General features: G+C 36.6%; 2 protein-coding genes across 2 annotated transcripts; one reads left to right on the forward strand and one right to left on the reverse strand.

The window, feature by feature from the left end:
- Nucleotides 1–961: 961 nt before the first annotated feature.
- LOC114527774 lies at nt 962–2,110 on the reverse strand. Its single transcript, XM_028549463.1, has one exon. It carries the CDS (start codon nt 2,101–2,103, stop codon nt 985–987), a length of 1,119 nt encoding a protein of 372 aa, XP_028405264.1. The 5' UTR covers nt 2,104–2,110; the 3' UTR covers nt 962–984.
- A 5,363-nt stretch (nt 2,111–7,473) lies between these two features.
- Nucleotides 7,474–8,778, forward strand: LOC114527750. The gene is made up of 3 exons (XM_028549444.1): nt 7,474–7,997; nt 8,087–8,563; nt 8,719–8,778. Exons 1-3 carry the CDS (start codon nt 7,857–7,859, stop codon nt 8,776–8,778), a joined length of 678 nt encoding a protein of 225 aa, XP_028405245.1. The 5' UTR covers nt 7,474–7,856.
- The last annotated feature ends 11,003 nt before the right edge of the window (nt 8,779–19,781 follow it).

Raw genomic sequence — 19,781 nt, forward strand, 5'->3', positions numbered from 1 at the left:
TTGTAATTTAAAATAAAATGTGTGATACATACTGATATACAAATACTGATATACATTACCTAGTCTAGTAATACTGCTATATTTAAATCATCAGAATTCATGCCTTCAGTGGTCTGTAATAGAACCCCAAATGGTATCCTATTTCAAAGCACTTGCTCTGTCGGGTCACTACTCACTATACGGCTAGCAAGTGCTTTCTTGTTATTGATTATTACTGTGCAGTATATTACTTGCACTGTATCTGTATTCACACTTTCACTTGGCAATTTGTTTAATCTAATAATAAAAATATATGGCATAAAATATTCATTTTTTTACATTCGCCTGTTCATTCAATTTACTATGAGGATTAATTGCAGAATACCCCGCCACAAGAAGCTACGTGGTGAACTGGCTACGCAGTCACCTGGCCACGCAGTCATCTGGCTACGCAGTCACCTGGCCACGCAGTGAAGTGGCTACGCAGTCAACTGGCTACGTAGTTATCTGGCTACGCAGTGAACTGGCTACGCAGTGAAGTGGATACGCAGTGAACTGGCTACGCAGTGAAGTGGCTACGCAGTGAACTGGCTACGTAGTCATCTGGCTACGCAGTCCACTGGCTACGTGCATTTAAACTTTTTCAGTTAAGGGAACAATACTTGCTTTATTGTACAGTTGAAATATATTCAAGCATATCCACTGTACGCGAAGTGTGTTTTTTAAAGAACGAAGCAATGACAATTTAAAGGCAACTATAGGCAAGCATAGATTTGTATTTCTAACCGAACACTGTATAGACATGCGAAGTGTGTTTTTAAAGAACGAAGCAATGACAATTTAAAGGTAATTTGGCAGCATAGTTAAGGGAACAATACTTGCTTTATTATACAGTTGAAATATATTCAAGCATATGCATGTAACTAATAAATGTTGACCGTATATAAATGTATCAAAAATAGTAATGTATATTTAGAATGTTTGTTTGTATTAGGTATTAAAGTTTCAAACTTTATAAATTTTAGCAATGTCTTGCAAGAATGTGTTAAATAAGTTCTCCCCTCTATGAGTATAACGCCATACAAACTCTGCCAAGTAAGATGAGTAATGATGCTTCCTTCGTCCATGGGTCGGAAGAGCAACTTTCATTTGCCGCCAGTGGCCTTCAATTCTGTTTGTATGATCGCCATCGTCATTCACAAACTCTTTCGAGTGATTGACTGTTGCGTGAACGTAGCCATGTTTTTCTAAGTTTATATAAGCCTTCCAGCAATCAGAGACGATTTTCGTGCCAGGAAGAATCCACTTCTTGATTAATGGCAGAAGTGTGGCTTCGTCTCTCTTCTCAACCGCAAATATGAACGATTTTCTGGATTCGTTTTCAATCCCTCCGAATACCCATTGGCCTTCGACCCTGTGACCTTTGTGATACTTACGTTTACCGATTTTAGACTCGTCGATTTGAACGACCTTTCCCGGGCCACCTATCGGAAGAGATTCTTGTAGCATGACAACTTCGCAAACTTCCCGACAGAACATGTCCCAGTCAACTCCTGAATTTGATGCGAAGCCAAGTTGTTGAACGATTTGCGACTGAGTAAGATCGACTGTCCACCAGTATGTAAACTTTATTATTTCTTCAACGGTAAAGTTGCTTTTTTCAAACCAACTTCCTTTCCTTATGCTCACTTCCACTCGATGTCGTTTACCATTTGTTGTTTTGCGGCAAAGCCATTTATAGCCATCCTTTCGATCTGTTGTTTCAGTCCAGGTCATGACGGAGTCACATTGTGGACAAAGCTGTTCGGCGGCTATTAACTGGCGGTCTTTAAGCCATTGGAATAGAAAATCTTTTGAGGAAAAAATCGATTCTTTCAGGTCGTCGTACGTAGTGAAAGGACTCTGTTGTAGTCGCTGTTTTCGTGAATAGGATATACCTTCCGATGAAGTTTGACTGGCAACCTCTATGTTGGAAAAACTGGAGGAATGTGTTTGAACCGCAACGGATTTTCTCAATTTAACTCGATACATGGTTTCTACGTTTCTTTGTGGAGATTTTGAAATGTTGCGCATAGATGTCAAAAACTTTTGTGCGACTTTGAGCGAAAGATGACATGACAGCATACATAATAGTGTTAGATTACCGTGGCCGAGTGTGACATGAATATATTAAGGAATTGACGTATATATATGTGATATGATAGGTGAAAAAATTTTATTTTGGCAAGCTGAGGTTGTGTGTGCAGAAGTATCGGATTTGTTGAAAGAAAATGGCTCTATTGAAATTGTCTAAACAACAGGATAAGACATGGGCTCAGCTTCATCGCCGACTAATAGAAATGCCATTCAGTTACGGGAATATGTTTGGAGAACGCACATGGAACTTGATTAACAGTAAAGCGTTGTCGATGAGTTGTGCGCCAGGTTATCTTGTGCCTTGTTTACTAACCGCAACGGGGTTTACACTTGGTTTAGAGAAGGTTTTGCTAAACAACGGTTGTCAAACCATGCCTTTAAATGTGTATATCATATTTAGTGGGGCACCTACAACTGGCAAATCTCAGGCATTGAAAGAAGGAGCGCTGAAACCGTTGGTTGCCGTGCAAGACGCGATTGATGACGGTCACTTCATAATTGAAAAAACTACGTCGTCTGGTTTGGTGAAAGCCGTGTCGACTGTTGGTAGTGGTGTTATCGTATCGCCAGAAGTATTTGATATAATGAACAAACTATTAAAGTGTGACGAAGAGAACGCAAGTGGAGACGTGCAAGTGCTGTGCGAGCTTTTCTCTGGGGAAAGGTGTTCCTATCGATTCGCGACAGAAAAAGTACGCGAAATTGGGGAGAACACTGCATTTTCAATAATCGGGGCCACGCAACTTCCAAACGCGACAAAGCTAATTTGTAGAATGGATCATGGTCACGGTCTGCTCGATAGATTTATATTTTTGTTTCCAACTTGTTTAAGACCAAGTCCAGATGAAAGCGCCGAGGCGAAAGAAAGGCTGGATAGTTTAAGTGTCGACGGCTTTGAGGAAGTTTTCGTGGAAATGCAAAATGCGCATAATGGTGGCAACGTGACCTATACGTTATGTGAAGGTGCAATGGACGCATTAAAATCGATGAACAAAGCATTCATTGAGGAGCTTAACGAAGCTCTATTGGCTGGAGACGTCCCGCCAAAATCGAAGAAAGTGGATTTGGTGCAACGGGTAGCTGTAGGACTTCATGTATTTAACCACACGGCCGAGGCAATCCTTGAAGGAAAGAAGCCAAGTCTTCCTCCGAATGAAGTGAGTTTAGAGAGCTTCGAGGCGGCACTGTTGTATGTTGAATATGCGGAAAATCAAAAATCCGTGGTAATTGATTTCGTGAGAGAAATTGGGTCGTCAACAAAGGTTTGTTACATAGTTAAGAGTGTAAATGAGTTGTAAATGGAAAGCGTTTTTATTAAACCATTCATTGTTTTTATTATTATTGTTAAGGATGCGCTAAAACCACAGTTGACGATGATGAGTGTGAAGAACGCAGTTGTCTTATTCGGCGGGCCAGTGGTAACTCTAAGAAGTTTAAAACAAAGTGGTCCGAGAAATGTGCGAAACGTATCTAGTGGTGAATTCGTGGGAGCAGTATCCGAGTTGGAGTTCTTTGGCAAAATGGTAAAGGTTCGTGTTCCACGTACTGCGCGACAAGTGGAAGTTTTTTTAAAGAAGGCAGTAAGTGATATAGATTGGTCGAAAGAAGGGTTGATGTGCAGTCGAGAGGAATATGAGAAGAGATTGACGATGCCTTCACCATCATCAATAACATTGAATATTAAGTCAGCTCTGGAGCGCGAAGGACATGTGCCGGAAGGATATTTTAATTAAAGGCATTATAGTATGGGTCATTAATAGCGTTAAGTTTCTAGCCTATACTGCCGGCTATAGCGCATGCAGTGTAACTGAAGTAAAAATCTGTCATTAAATATTCTTGGTAACTGTTGTGATCAAAAAAGAATTATAGCATCATTAAATATTCTTGGTCATTGTTGTGATCAAAAAAAGTATTATAGCATCATTAATCATTATTCAATAATTTCTGTCATGCCCTGAGCCTGTCTATAAACAGCGAAATTCATTTAAAAAAACTAACCCATTATGAGCAGGCATAACTTTGGCAAAATATAGTTCGTCATGATTAATCCGGCGTAGCAAGTTGACTGCGTAGTAATTTGACCGCGTAGCCATTTTAAGCGCGTTTTTTCTGACTACGTAGCCGGCTACACAGTAGAAATATATGTGGCAGGGTATTCTGCAATTATACCTTACTATGATAAACCTAGTAAAAAAACAATAGCAGTGAAAGTCTACGTAATAATGTCATAGATTATGTATTATATACAGTGTATACTGTATTGTATACCTAGGCGCAAGACTTATAATTAGTATATATATATTGTGATGAGGGGGTTTTTCATGCACCAGCCTTAATCCTTTATTAAAGTGTAAGCCATTTGAGGAGTTGAACCAAACTGGGAATATTTTTTGCAGAAGTTATGTGAAATGTTTAGTGTATACCTATTTAAATAATATAATCTATATTTATCAGGATGACTCATGTTATATTTTTTTCTTATCAGCCTTCAACATATTTGGAGTTGATGAAGGATCCATCCAAGAGCAAGAAGAGGACTGTTTTGAAGATAGCTTGGACCAAGATGATGAGTGCCAAGAGTACACTGATGACGATGTTTTGGGTGATTTTAATGTAAGTTTCATGTTATTAAAATGATTTTTATAGAAATATCCTACATTTATAATATCTTTATAATAAATTTTGTCACCTTCTGAAATTCAGAGTAATGAAACTGATGTTGATCAACCACTTTATGGAGGAGCTAATGTGACTGTTGGTCAATGTTTGTTGTTGATAATGGCATTTGTTCTTGGAAACAATCTATCTGGTGCTGCTGTTGGAAACCTGCTTAGACTGCTAGCTGCATTGCTCCCTGCTGATTCACGCCTGCCAAAGACAAAGTATCTTTTTGACAAACATTTTAATCCTTTTAAGGAAGGTGTTCAGTTCAAACTGTATTGCCCTATTTGCAATGCAATGCTGACAGGATTTGAATGCCTTGAATGTACAATATGTAATGCAGTGTATCAAAAGGATGTGCTACTGCGAGATGGGAACTTCTTCATTTACTTGCCTCTCGAAAAGCAAATACGTGATTTGTTCACAAAGTGTGGTGAGACTTTAAACCTTGCATATAGATTTACAAGGAACAAAGTGTCTTCTTCAGCTATTGAAGATATTTTTGATGGCCAATTATACCAATCTATTGTTGGAGGCTTGTTGATGTCCGATCCAAATGCCCTAAGTGTTTCCTTCAATTGTGATGGAGTACCAATTTTCAAGTCTTCAAACTTTGGGATTTGGCCACTCCAGGGAATCTTGAATGAACTTCCACCGAAGCAAAGGAAAGAAAACATATTCTTAATTGGTTTATGGTTTGGAACTGGGAAACCTATTATGACTACTTTCCTTAGGCCTTTTACAGAGGAACTTACAAACTTAAGTAACACTGGAATGAAATGGGTTCGAGGTGGTGTGAATGTTTGTTCACGAGTTTTCGCGTGCATTTGCTCGTGCATTTGCTCGTGTGACAGTGTGGCAAGGTGTACCTTGCAGAATATCCGGCAATTTAATGGTTTGTATGGCTGTAGTTGGTGTGAAAATCCAGGAGAGACAATTGAAAAAGGACGTGGTCATTGCAGGGTCTACCTAGAAGAGGACGTGCAGCCTGACTTGAGAACACATGAAAAAATAAAGAAAGATGGTCGACTTGCCTTCCGAAAAAAAGAGCCAGTAAAAGGGGTGAAAGGGCCAACAAAACTGTCTGATTTGCCTTACTTTGACATTGCAAGAGGATTTGTTGTAGACAACCTACATTGCATAGACCTGGGTGTTACAAGACAACTAGGGCATCTATGGTTTGATTCAACCAATCACAATGAGCCATGGTATCTTGGCAAAGACATTGGACTTATTGACTCACTGTTGAAAAGGATAATGCCACCGCAAGAGGTTACAAGGATCCCAAGATCTATTACACAAAGAGCGTTTTGGAAGGGCTCTGAATGGCACTGGTGGCTACTCTTGTATTCGCCAGTAATTCTCCATGGGTTGCTTCCACCACAGTATTTTAAACATTTACTTCTTTTGGTAGAAGGTGTTTACTTGCTGACCAAGTCAAGTATTAGCTCTGCAGATCTCAACAAGGCTGACCACTGTTTGTCGAAGTTTACAAAAAGATTTCAAGTGTTGTATGGCAAAATGCATATGACATACAATGTCCATCAGCTGACCCATCTAGTACAAGCAGTAATTGATTGGGGTCCATTGCCATGTTACTCCTCATATATTTTTGAAGGCTTTAACATGGTACTTCTGAGTTTATTTCATGGGACTCGAGCAGTTCCACACCAAATTGTGAACTCTTTCCTGATGTACAAAGAATTGTCTATGATATGTAGCAATGTTAAGACTACAGATCCTCTTGAAGATAAAGTCGCCTGCTTCATGAACGAGCAACTGAATGGGTACGCACCGCTAAAGAAGGCAAGAAAAATGGAACAAAATGTGACTTTCTTGGGGGCATCCTATTCAAGACCTCTGACTGTGGAGGAAAGGTATCTCGTCGAGGAGTTTTATGAAAGGAGTGACATTGAATGTGAAGGGGAGTTTTTCACTAAAGCAATCGTAAACGGAAACGTGTTTCACTGCACGAAATACAAGCGAAGATCAAGAAGGAAGAATGACGTTACAGGAACGAAAGATGGTGTGTCATTTAAACTTGATGCATTTGTTCTTATCATGTTTAAAGAATGTGTTGAAGTTAAGAGTATCGCTTTTGGACGAGAGGTCCACCTTTCTGATGCACTCCTAAGTAATGAGAATGGATATGGCGACTTATGCAGTCACGTTCAAAAACTTTCGGAGACGTCTCATGCATTGTCAATTGTACAACTGGATGCTATTCAAGATAAGTTTGCGATCATTTCAGATTCAAGTCCTGAAAAATACTTCTATTGTAAATTACCGAACACTTTAGACAGAGATTAAACTTTATACCATAATTAACATATAGTTCCATTATCATAGATACTCAAACTAATTTATTGTTGTACTATATATAAATTTAGTATAATTTCAGTATTGAAAAATGACCTTTGAGCATTCTGATTGGCTCCCTCAGCAGTAACTATGAGGCAATAGTTACTGCTCAGAGCAGTCTGAGCAGTAACTATTGCTTTTCCCCAAAAAAACATGGCTGAAATCGTTTTGGAAAAATTTCGGAAGCAGAAATTGAGAACATAAATCAGTTGTATTTATAAAAAAAACTTTTTCAATACTGAAATTATACTAAAATAATTAGTCGCCTCAGGCTCGGTGGTTACAAGCCTATATTCACTTCGCCTTAATTCGGCCATAGTTATTGTAGTGGGAGGGTTTGGAAGACCGGTGAACTTCAAAGGACCACACCCCCTTTTATAAGCTCAACTCGATAGAGTGCATCACGTGACAATTATAGTGCAATATGGCGATAATTTGTAATAGAATTCTCTATTGACAACTTAAAAATCTTTAATTTTCACTTATTATACAATGTTTGGGTAAAATATAAGATTTTATCCTAAATCTCTATCGTAAAGGGCAAACTTTGGGATGTTTTTATGAGCGATAAGCCAAACTGCCGACGCGATGTATACCTATCAACGGGGTGCCAGGAAATTGTGTCAGTTGTGAGGTATCCTATTTCAACATTCATGTGAATTGTGAAGCGAATTCGGCGCAACAACGATCGAAAAAAGGCTCATTTTAGGTTTTCAATCATGGAAATAGACGAGGAACTCGATACTGAGCATTCAGAAAGCTTTTATTCGCCCTTTGAGGACGATTTCGAACAGACAATAGCGCTTCTAGAATTGGATGTGGATGAGGTTCAAGTCGAAGTTGAACAAGCACTTGAAGAGGTATGAAATATGACAATGATACCTATATATTATTGTTAGCAAAGATATTTACCTAATATATATTTGTTCTTACGACGCATCGTCTCTAGGTTGAAGGAAAGAAACAGTTTCCTTGCGATTTCTGCGTGAAAGTGTGCAAGTCCAAAGGTGGCCTAACAAGACACCAACGTAGTAAACATGTTGCAGAATTGGGCGAGGGATCCTCAATTCAATCAGATATACCCTTGATATCAGAAGAAAAAGTGTGTGACTTAATTCGTGATATCGGTCGACACTTGGTTGATGAAAAACTATATCGAAAGGAGCATACAGCAGAGGTATTCAAGCTTCAACCAAGCAAGTCGTTTGTTACTTTTGCCAATCAACTGTTGGTGAAATTTAAAAGGAGGAGTAATCAAGACAAATTATTGAAAGAGTTTTATGGAAGTACCAATTCAAACTGGAGAGAATATTTTCATCCATGTGACAATAAAAAAGTGGTATTTTTAATGCTCATTCATCTCCCAGAACGCCTGATTGGGTTACTAAAGGAAAGGCAAGATGACCAGGGACTATCTGATTCTAAGGTGTGCTTATTTAATTTATGGATACTAACAGATCTACATTTGACCATGCTGTATATACAAACCTTAATTCAATTTTGCCCTGTCATCATTTTAGGATGGTATTTACTCTTAACCAACAAACTAATTTTAATCAAAGATTCCCATCTGAATTTTAGGAAGAATTGACACCTCAGGAGTATGGACCATTTGTATCAGAAAAGCAAGAACTGCTCTAGAAGCAAATCTTCCAGAAACAAAGAAATTCAAGCCTTGATGTCCTCAATGCGAGTAGAAACAGAGGCCAATGAATATGTCTCATCGTTGTCAAGAGGTGGACTTTGGTCACCACATTCATGGGTAATAAGCATCGCAGAGATGTCCAGAGTTAGTATTTAGAAAATACACTTCGAAAAAAGAGAGACTCACTTGTCTACCAGTAGATGCAATTGTTAATGAAGTGATAAATTCCCCTCTTGTGATAAATATGTGGTGCAACATTGTTCAAAATTGTGATATGGAAACTTCAAAGGAGTGTCAAACTTTATGTTTAGAGAATGTTGTGAAATTATATGTAACTGTAAGGTGTTTTTCCTTTGCTAAGGATATTGTAAATAAATATAAGCTAAGTCAAGGTACACAGAAAAAGAAAGCTTTACGAAAAGACATGAAAATTGCCAGTGAGGAGTGTGAATAGTCATGGAGTATGTAAATATTATAGTGTAGTGTAAATATAAATGTAAATGTTGTAAATGTAATAATGTACTGTATCACTGAATTGTCTTCATAATTTTAAATCATAATAATATACTACAACACCCAATGCATTCTTTCTTTTACTCTGCCTATTATCAGTCAATTTTACTCAAATGATCCTAGATTTAGTGTTGTTAGCCAAATGATGCTAGATTTCAGCTTAATGAGTCAATCAATCAATATATTTTAGTACTATGAAAAACTATTTACAAAACAATTTAGCAATTACACAGAATATATGATACAAGCCAGCTGTAATAACCATCTATAGTTAATTTTAATGTTCTTTAATTAATTTCTAAATTAGGAATGTTCAGCAAAGGCTCAAATAAGTAGATACAGTAGGAACACTTGTGTCATTCTTAATTAATAGAGCTTTCCCCTTTTGGCTTTCAAGCGCACAATGTGTGATAGTAGTTGATTATTAAGCAACTTTGAGTTGTAATATCGCTCTGTTTAGATGCGATTTTGTTTGTAAGAAAACCTTGCCTTCTTTTTGCTTCTATGTTAAACTAAATCGCTCCTGAACATGGCAAAATCACAACTCAAATTGACTACCTTCACACATTGCACACTTGAAACCAACTACCTTCACACATTGCAAACTTGAAAGCCAAAAGGAAAAAGGTCCATTGGTACATACCCATTTATCAAAATAAAAACCACCCATAGAAATAATAGCATCAATGGAAAATGTAAAACCTGGGACCGAAAAAGACTTTACATTATTAAGAGTGATGTCATTTTAAAAACAAAATTTCTATCAATTTCATTTTTGAAACTTGGTGTACAGTACCTCAATATTATAAAAAAAATAGTGTTAGTTTGCTTAAATTACTCTTTCTTCTTTTTGCCTAATTTCTTTTTAGGCAAAGGCTCTTTACTTACATCATACCACTTTCTTCTGGTTCCAGTATGCCTTCCAGAAACATTTCCTTGAACTGATGCAGGTGCAACATCTCTGAGTGTAGCAATTTTTAAGTCATTGTAGCCAAACTCAGCAGCTGTTGGGTTGTCACTTCTTCTTCCTTGTGCACGTTGGTAGCCAAAATACTCCTCTACATCATCCTGACATCATTTAAAATTTGTCGATTTGTCTTTATGTGACTATACAAATTATGTTAAATTCAGCCATTATGCAAATGCTCAAAGTAATTTAAAATGGAAATTAACAATTTGCATACACCACAGGGCATAGACTACAATATTACAGTCTATTGACATTTGACAGTATTCTATTGTCATCTCTTCATGATCAAATCATGCGCTCGACTCGGCGCGAGAATATTTTATTGAATATCAATAAATAAAACAATAGTTAGTTAGAATAAACCTACCACATTCATATTCTTCTTTCTTAAAGTGCTTCTCGCAGACATACAACGTCCCATTTTTTATTTGCCTGCGCAAATTTTCGTCTATTACGCGATCCTTTGTAATTACGTTGATCCATGCTTCACGCGTCTTCGTTGATAATTCGTCTTTTCCTGAAGGAATCCTGAAAATTCCAACTCCAGTGCTGTTTCGACATGTCCCGCAGCCGAATATGGAGCAATTCGCTCCCGGCATCGCGAAAAAACCCGATAAATTTTAATGTTTTGCGCTCCGCTTCGATGAAACAATATACTTTCGCATATGTCAACGCCTCAAGCGTTGCACTATAAGTCCCACGTGACCGAGAACAATAAGTTATTTTGTCACGTGACCCGGCCTTCCAAATCCTCCCACTACAATAACTATGATTCGGCTCAGTGAATATAGGCTTGTAATCACCTCGCCTTCGGCGACTAATTGTTAAATATAGTTTTTTATGAATTACATAAGCTTGTGTGTTACATTATTGTTTTTAAAGTTTTAATACCTAATCAAGTACATGGTACTGAATACTGCACATTTTTATGACAGGCTGAACAGGCTGCTATCTCGATCATGCAATTAAGACCGACCACATGCAACACCAATATTAGTCTCTAATCTTGCAATTTGGACTTGGATTTGAAATCCTTTTGCGTTCGAATTAAAATCGCTTTTATTTAGAAAAATGTTTCACTAGCAAAAATATTTTTAAATTCAAATTCATATAATAGAAAAATCCTTTGAGAAAATTTCACATATCATGAAATTTTGTCAACCTTATAGGGCGTGCTTTCATATGTGCTTTTATGATAAAGCCTTTCATGTGATTCCAATCATTCCAGGTGGAATGTGCAACTTTTAGATGGGTAACTTTACATTCATGTGAAACCATTCACATGTGATCCCATGTGAAATCCTTTCACATGTGAAGTTTCACATGTGATCCCATGTGAAATCCTTTCACATGTGAAGTTTCACATGTGATCCCATGTGAAATCGTTTCAAATGTGAAATTTCACATGTGATTCCATGTGAAATCCTTTCACATGTGAAACTTCACACAACATCACATGATTTCACATGATATCACACAATTTCACATGAAATCACATATGTGAACCCATGTGGAATTTTTATAAGGGCCCCTTTCCGGTGTCCCTGACTACCGGTTACTGGTACTTGAATTCACACATTAATATGCCATGCATGCAAAAGAACTCTACCTTATTATTTTATTCTCACTGTCTTATGCCAGACCATTTCGTGAGTGCATAACTCAACAACCAAATATAGTAATAGTAATCTACATGCACCCATTTGTTTGGGACAATTAAAAATTCCTCTCCCAATTAAAGTCTGACATCTCCTATATATTAAACAAGTTCACTGGACACTGCCTTTTCATACCCAAAAATTAAGCTTACTAAATACTCTAAATACCTGTCCCTTTTTGTGTCTACTGTGAAGCAGTAGACACTAATGCTGTCGTGTCGACGCCCAATTGTCCGATACGAGGATTCTAATTTCGGAAATTTACGAATTACTTACGAATGTTTACGAGGCTCGAACATAAATTTTTGGCAAGCGTTGATCGGCTAGTGTAAACTAGAAATACATGCATGCAGCAACCTCTCGCTATTTCAAACCAAGTACACAATTTCCTGAGTTAACCTGACCTAAACTTATATTATGAAATGACACAAAACTCAAATCAGTCTTATTATATTTTACCGAGTATATTATAGCTAGTGTAAACATTGCCCGTTCAATTTTGCTGCATTATACCATGCCAGCAATTAAGTAACGGTTTAAAATCGAAGTTTCAAACGATTAAAACAGTACAAAATCTTCACAGACAAAGAAAAAACTTCAAATGTTATTTTATTCTGTATTTTGCAGTCGACGCCGGTGGCTAAAAGTTTTATACTTTATAAATATAGTGTGTATTTTTTATACCAAAATTCAAATTACACTTTCAAAAACACTTTTTGAAGTTAAAGCAAAGGTGTAATAGCCTTTCACAGGCTTATGCGTTTGCATAAAAAGCTGAAAATTTAACAAATAAACGGCATACAAAGCTGAAAAGTATACAAATACGGCTCATTCTTATTGCAAAACAAATACGAAATAAACAAAGTAAACACGTGTACCCTTTGTCTTTGAAAACATTTATAAGTTTGCAGATTATGAATACACGGCTTTGTCTTGACCGTATCATCTTTGCTAACTGTCATGCTTCATATATCTTGTTTCCTCTCGTTTTACTTTCTTTGCACAAAGTTTATGAAACGCTTTTACAAAAATGTTTACGAAATGACAGTTAATATAAATTGCTGACGTTCTCATTGAGATACAAACTTTCTGTCTTAGCCAATCAGAACGTTCGTTGACTACCAGACGTTATACGCGCATGCGCATAACTTAAAAAACCACCCAACGTCGACCGTCCATGACAAAGAATTTGGACAACTTAGACAACTTTGGATCTACGGGTGTAATACCTAATCTCCGAGCGGAATTAGTACCCTCACAGGCGCTCCGAGCCCGCTCGGGATAATAGACCAACTTTTGATTGACAAAAAGCGAATTTACGAAACGTACATACAAAAATTAGTAAAACTGCCAAGTTTGAGTGCTTGGCAATTTTGTATACTTTTCTATTACGGCCGGAGGTGTGTAACTAAATTAGTTCACGCTTCCGGTCGTAGTAGAAAAGTGTACAAAATTGCCAAATCGCTTTGCTATATTTTTCTGTGCTACTTGACATTTTGAAACCAAACTTGGCAATTATACTAATTTTGGTATGCTCTTTTTAGCTGTGATTTATTTTGTCCTTGTTACCTAGATAATAAGTTGGTCCTATTATTGAAAAGGTCCAATATCAGAGGCGGAAGCATGCTTTTTCATGGCGAAAATACTAGGTTTTAGCTTAAAATAGGGCTACTGTTGCACAAATTGCTAGAATTCTTGAGAGAAATATGGATTTCAGGGTAATAAAGGTGTGTTTAAGGTGGTGCTATTTTCTACAACTGAAACAGCATGACTGAAATGAACACAAAATAGTTTGTTTACGATTAAAAATAGTTTGCTTTAATACTGTCAAAAGCCTGTAGGCCCATTTGGCTTCATCTTCAAACTCAAGTTTTAAAATACATCATGAAATTTAAGAGGGACATGCAGTTCCCAAACAAAACATTTATTTTAGCCTTAACAACAAACTTTTCCACATGCAAATGTAATTAGTGTCACAAAATCCATATCTTGTTTCATAACTAAACTACAACTTACAAATATATTTTTAAATTAATATAAATTCATTTCAATCAAATCAATTGAAATATTACAACACAACACAATATCTTTTGAAGTAACAAGCAAAGTGAATGCAAATGTTATTAGTGTCATAAAATCCACATATCTCATAGTTTCATTAATTAATGGTAAATTAAGAAAGTTGTGTGATCACCATACTTTTAGAAGTGATTGTGATGTCTTCTAGTAACAAAAGCACTTCTGCAATTTCATCTTCTTTTAATTTGTTTAATTCTCCCACAATAACATTTTTCAGGGCATTCTCAAAGGCTACAAAGTGCAATTCCTTCTCATCAGAGGAACGGACCACAATGTTGGTACAAATTTTTTTTGTGCAGTCTGCCAATTGCATAATACCACCACATCTGTTGCAAGTAACAACCCGTTTAGTTGTTTCTTGAAGAATTTTTCGGGAGCATTTTATACACTGAATGAAAATTTCAACTTTCTCAATCAAGTGAATATTTGGAACTTTGATCACAACTGTATCATTCATCGATTCAACTTCCTCGTTGGAAATTTGAACTGCACACAGGCTTTGGTCATCAGGGATGGGTGTTATAACTGAAGAAATGGTGGTGCTTAGCTTTTTCTCATCAGACCGGACACGAACTTGCAGAGGTGAAATCTGGTACACCTTGCCAACTTCGACTTTAGTAATGTTCTGTTCCCACAGGTCAACTTTGATCACTCCAGTTTTATCAGCAAATATAGCTTCAGCCACATTAAGATTTTTGCTAGCTACATTGCTGGGTTTGATGTGAACTGCCTTTGCATATATAGTAACACAATCCCATTCATTGGAAGATTCTAGGATGTTGTGAATTGTAGTTGGGTCTGCAGATGTAGATGGTTGTTTCTCGTATTGAAATGAATATTCATTTTGATTGGGTAACGACACTCTTGTCATATCATTGATGATTAACTTGTCTCCCTCAGCAGTGTAAGTGAATCGTGCTATCTTCACTGGAGTGTGGCTTTTTTCGCTTTGCAGACATGCCAAGTCTCACGCATTATGCGTGTGACACACGCCTCAGCATTATTTCTCACGCTCACACGCATAATATGATATATCTCACGCATAAATAGGGAGTTAGCTAAAAAGTTAAAATTTAGAGAAATAATAGTCACTTTTAAAAAGATTTGAACAATTCAAATGCTTTATTTAGTTTACTTTTTAGAGATTATAGTAATATAGTTCTAATTTTAAGCTATATTATAGACAACAAGCCGGATATTGCAATATTACAACAACCGGTATACTATATCAGCCTATCGCAGTAACGCTATCGAATTACGGATTAGAGTTTGACGCATTTTACTGGGCGAGAATGTGTTTTAATACCATGATCAACCTCGTACCCGGGGTCTTTTTACCTCCGCACCTCTTGATCTCACCCTGTTAATACGGATTTTATGGCCGCTTTGACTTATATTTCGTCAATAGTGTATACATACCCTCAGAACGCTGGAAATGCCATTTCAGAGACCCAAATTTCAAAAATTTCCAGGGGTGGCATGCCCCTGACCCCCCTAGAATTTTGGGGGTGTGGCTTATCTCACGCGTGGCCCATCGCCGAACTTGGCATCTATGGCTTTGCAAGAGAAGAGGCCTTTTGTGTTGAGAGTACAACAACGCTTTCTGGTTCTGGTTTTCGCTTGTTTGCAGTATTAACGTGGCTTAGTCCATAGTGTTCTTTTTGTTTCTCTTTAAAGGCGACAATGAATGAACATGAGCTATAACGCTACAATCATTGGTTTTAGTAGGACTTGACAACATTTTAGTACTGTCATTTGTAGGAGTAGGACTTGACAACATGTTAGTACTCTCATTTGTACGAGTAGGGACTTGACAATACTCTAGTACTTGCATCTCTTTTTGGTGAAATATCGCATTTTTTTGAACTTTGTTTGGACTTCTTCATCATCAAGTGTAAACGAATAAGTACAACTTTCTTCTATCTTCACCGTAAAATTTCACCCATGTGACTGCAGGACATTTTATCACGTGTCACGATCTAACCAATGGAACGAATGGATTTTACCTTGGAATACCCAGAAGAAATACCGTCGGTTGCACAAATCGTTGATAAGACAAAGTTGAAAGTTTTTATATACTATCAAGTTCGCCTGTGTATTTTACATTAAAGTATCGTCAATTTTCATTACCTTTTGACGTAAGCCAAACTTTAAACATCATTCTTCACAGATAATGCCTCAAATATTTGGGTTTATATTATTATATTTTGAATCAATGAATTAAAATAAATTTAATGTACATTAAAAGTATAAATATTATAAGTATTAACACAGTTTTTTAGCCAATTAAATAATGTGAATGCAAGGATGCCAAGTAAATTGTCTAACATGTGAGAGCAAGAAAAATACATGGCACCTCAATGGATACATCATTAAGGACCATTGAGTTTACAAGTACTGCAATCATACCATGGATTGAAGAGGAGGCTGGGTTTCTTTCAGCATGTTCTTTAATTTACATTTTTGTTTAGTTTGGCTCCACTATGGACATTGCTAAGTAATCATTGATGTTCAATTATGCATCTTGTTTCTAGTCCACATGGTAACAATTTTCTCATTATATGACTATTACTTACGCAAACTGCTAGAAATTCACCCTCAATATATTTCTTACATAATTCTAGGATATATAATTTGCTCTGATTATGTACTTTTTCTTTCAGGTGTTGATTGTTCATCTGATGTGAATTCACTGAGTTGTGTTGGTTCACAACTGAAACAAACAATTTGTTTTCACTGACCATTAGGTCAGGCTTGTTGCGTGAGTTCACTTAGTGTTTCACATAGCACCAGGAACTATTAAGTTCGCACTGACTACAGCCATCAGTCAGACGTGTTGTTGTGAGTTCACAGTGTGATTCACACAACACATTAAAGTGAAACTTAAAGTGAAAATCAAAGTTAAATCTATCTGAAATATATCCTGAAATATTTGACAAAACACTAAATTATACTGCACTATCAATTACCTGTTAACAAAGTCTAACTGAATATCATTGTGACACAACGTTGCAGTATGTTACCTTCGAAGTAGGACTTAAAGTAAATTCAAGCATGAGTGTGCCAATTGAACTGTACAGAGCCAGAATTGGTTCACATGCAAACTTATTATGCACAGGGAAGTTGAAAGTCGCTTTAAAAACAACCACTGGAACATGATGCTAATGTTATTTTACATGAATGTATTTTACCTACCAACATTAAAACAACTTATATTACAACATGAAACTGTTGTCTGGTTTCTAAAAAGCTTATGTTATTATCATGTATATGTTCCATTATTGTTAAGGTTATCTAATGATGTTGAAACAAACCCAGGTCCTGCAGTTTATGATATTGTTGATGCAACCACAACAGTTTGTGCAGACATCAATCAAGGTGATAGACAATTTGGTTCCAGTGCTGGCAAACAATGTGTGGCCATGTCACTAACAGCAATTGTGTACAATCAAATACAAAATGCAAATACCTGGAACCCTTCTTCTTTGAATACTATATTATCAAATGGTAATAGTCTTTATATTTGTATTAGCAATTCAATAAAAAAAGATTTCCTGTTATTGACAGACGTTCCAGAAATGATTTTGCTTTATAATAACATTTATACTTTACAATACAGCAATCCATATGCTGGCTTAGTATTCATGACGGCGAGTAATTAACCATATATGTCACTTGAGGATGCTTTTTCTAAAATATTTTCATCTTTGCAGTTAGATTATAAGTATGCACTTCTTACCATTGGGTGTAACACTGTGGCAATTTTAAAGATTTCGGATGTAGTTTTTAAAGTATTTGATTCACACTCGAGGGACTCGCACGGCATGCCGCATTCCTTTGGAAAATGTGTCTTGTTAACAATTGGCAGTATTCCTTATCTTGTAACATATTTTCAAACCATTTCTGCTCAAGTTGGAGGAAGTCTGCCATATGAAATTAAAGGTGTAAGTATTTCTTTCAATGATACTGACGAGATGGTCATCGATAAATCATCTAGTCAAAATGAACTAAATCGCTCTTCCAAGGAACATAGAGAAACCAGAAGACAAGAAGGAGCTTTAGAGTGTAGTGGAAAAAATTTAACTAAAACGCAACAATATTATCGCGAGAGATTAAACTAGGGATCCAAGGATAGTGCAAAGTTTTCATGCCCTGTAATACCTAAGCAACACGTTTTCCCAACATAAACATTTTGACTTATGCCAGTAAAAATATAATGAACTAGGTTAAACATTAATCAAAAGGAAATTACTCAAAGTACTCAAGTTACGTTAGTCGCAAATACTGTCACTATTAAATTATAATTTTAGTTGCCCATGTAAACCGGGCGCGATTTTCTCAGTTTAGTCTCTTTTCTTCGTCAAACAACTGTGACTACATTCACTACATTTATATGATGGCAACAATTTACCGTCATTTCATAAGAATAGCCAAAATAGTTGCATTGTAAATAATGTAAATAAACCGCGGTGCATATATTATGTCTATGATGTGGATACTTCGACGCGTAAATCAATACAAAACAATATACTTATAATCAATACTGTATACCGCCAAAATGATTTCATTACTGCACAAAATGCCCGTTTTGTATAGTATCATTTATGTACTGTATGCAGAATACCAGGTATCGACTTGCTATCGACATAATATATATTCGTCATTCGTGTAAGAGATTAGAGATCTATCAATACATAAACAACACAGCGTCGTTTCTTCCTAACCTCTTATGAAGCTCTATTTATGGAATAAACCTTCCAAATTATATTTGTGTCGAATTGAATGCTCGTAATTCATAACATAAGTTCATAAATTGCGTAGATTCTCAAAGAATTGCACGATTTTTACGCCCGGAATGTTTTGAAGCAATCGTCGTCGCTCCTCGTTTCTTTACATCGTGAATAATGTTGAAGGCTCGACGGCACATGCGCAGTTGCGACGTATAGGAAAAAAATCGGGTGTTCCGGGGGCAAATCTGCGCAAATCCCTTTGAAACAAAACCCAAACCGCGGAAAAGCAATGCTTGAAAATTTACAGTAACGGTCAAAATTCCTCAATATTTTGGTGAACTTAGCAAAAGGGATGTAGAGAATTAATAAATAAAGCAAGTTAAACTGATTTAAAAACTTTAAATTACTGATCATATACAAAAAGGTACTATACGCATAAATCAATCTACCCCCCGTAAAGTTTACACTATGACTGACTGTCTGACTGACTGACTGACTGTCTGACTGACTGACTTACTGACTCGTTTGAATTTTCGCCACTCATCACAATACTGCAAAGTTTCTCAAACTTTGCACTAAAAATGAGACGTCAAAACAGAGAAAAACGATTGGAAAAGCAACGAGAGTACAAAAGAAAACAACGTGCAAATCAGTCTTCTGAATCTAGGGAAGAAACGTTACGTCAGAGACGGCAATATGAAAAGCAAAGGGTAGAACATGAAACATCCGAAAAAAGACATGAGACTAACAAAGTTAAAACAACGTAGAACACAAGTAATTCAAAATGAAACACCTAGCGAAAGAGACGAGAGACTATCAAAGTTGAAAAAACGTAGAACACAAGCAAGTCAAAAACAAACACCTGAGGAGAAAGAAAAGAGATTGTCAAACAATTTAGTATCGAAATTCCATATAGATGTATCAGAAGGACCTTTATACATTTGTACTTGTTGTAATCAGCTGTGGTATAAGCACAGTGTTTGTCTAGCGGAAAAAACTCGAGCTAACCCTGACATGATAAAACATTTACAGAATATAATTAGTGTTGA

The sequence above is a fragment of the Dendronephthya gigantea genome, unplaced genomic scaffold, assembly GCF_004324835.1.
Source record: "Dendronephthya gigantea isolate DGI-Jeju-01 unplaced genomic scaffold, DenGig_1.0 000046F, whole genome shotgun sequence".
Taxonomy (NCBI): domain Eukaryota; kingdom Metazoa; phylum Cnidaria; class Anthozoa; order Malacalcyonacea; family Nephtheidae; genus Dendronephthya; species Dendronephthya gigantea.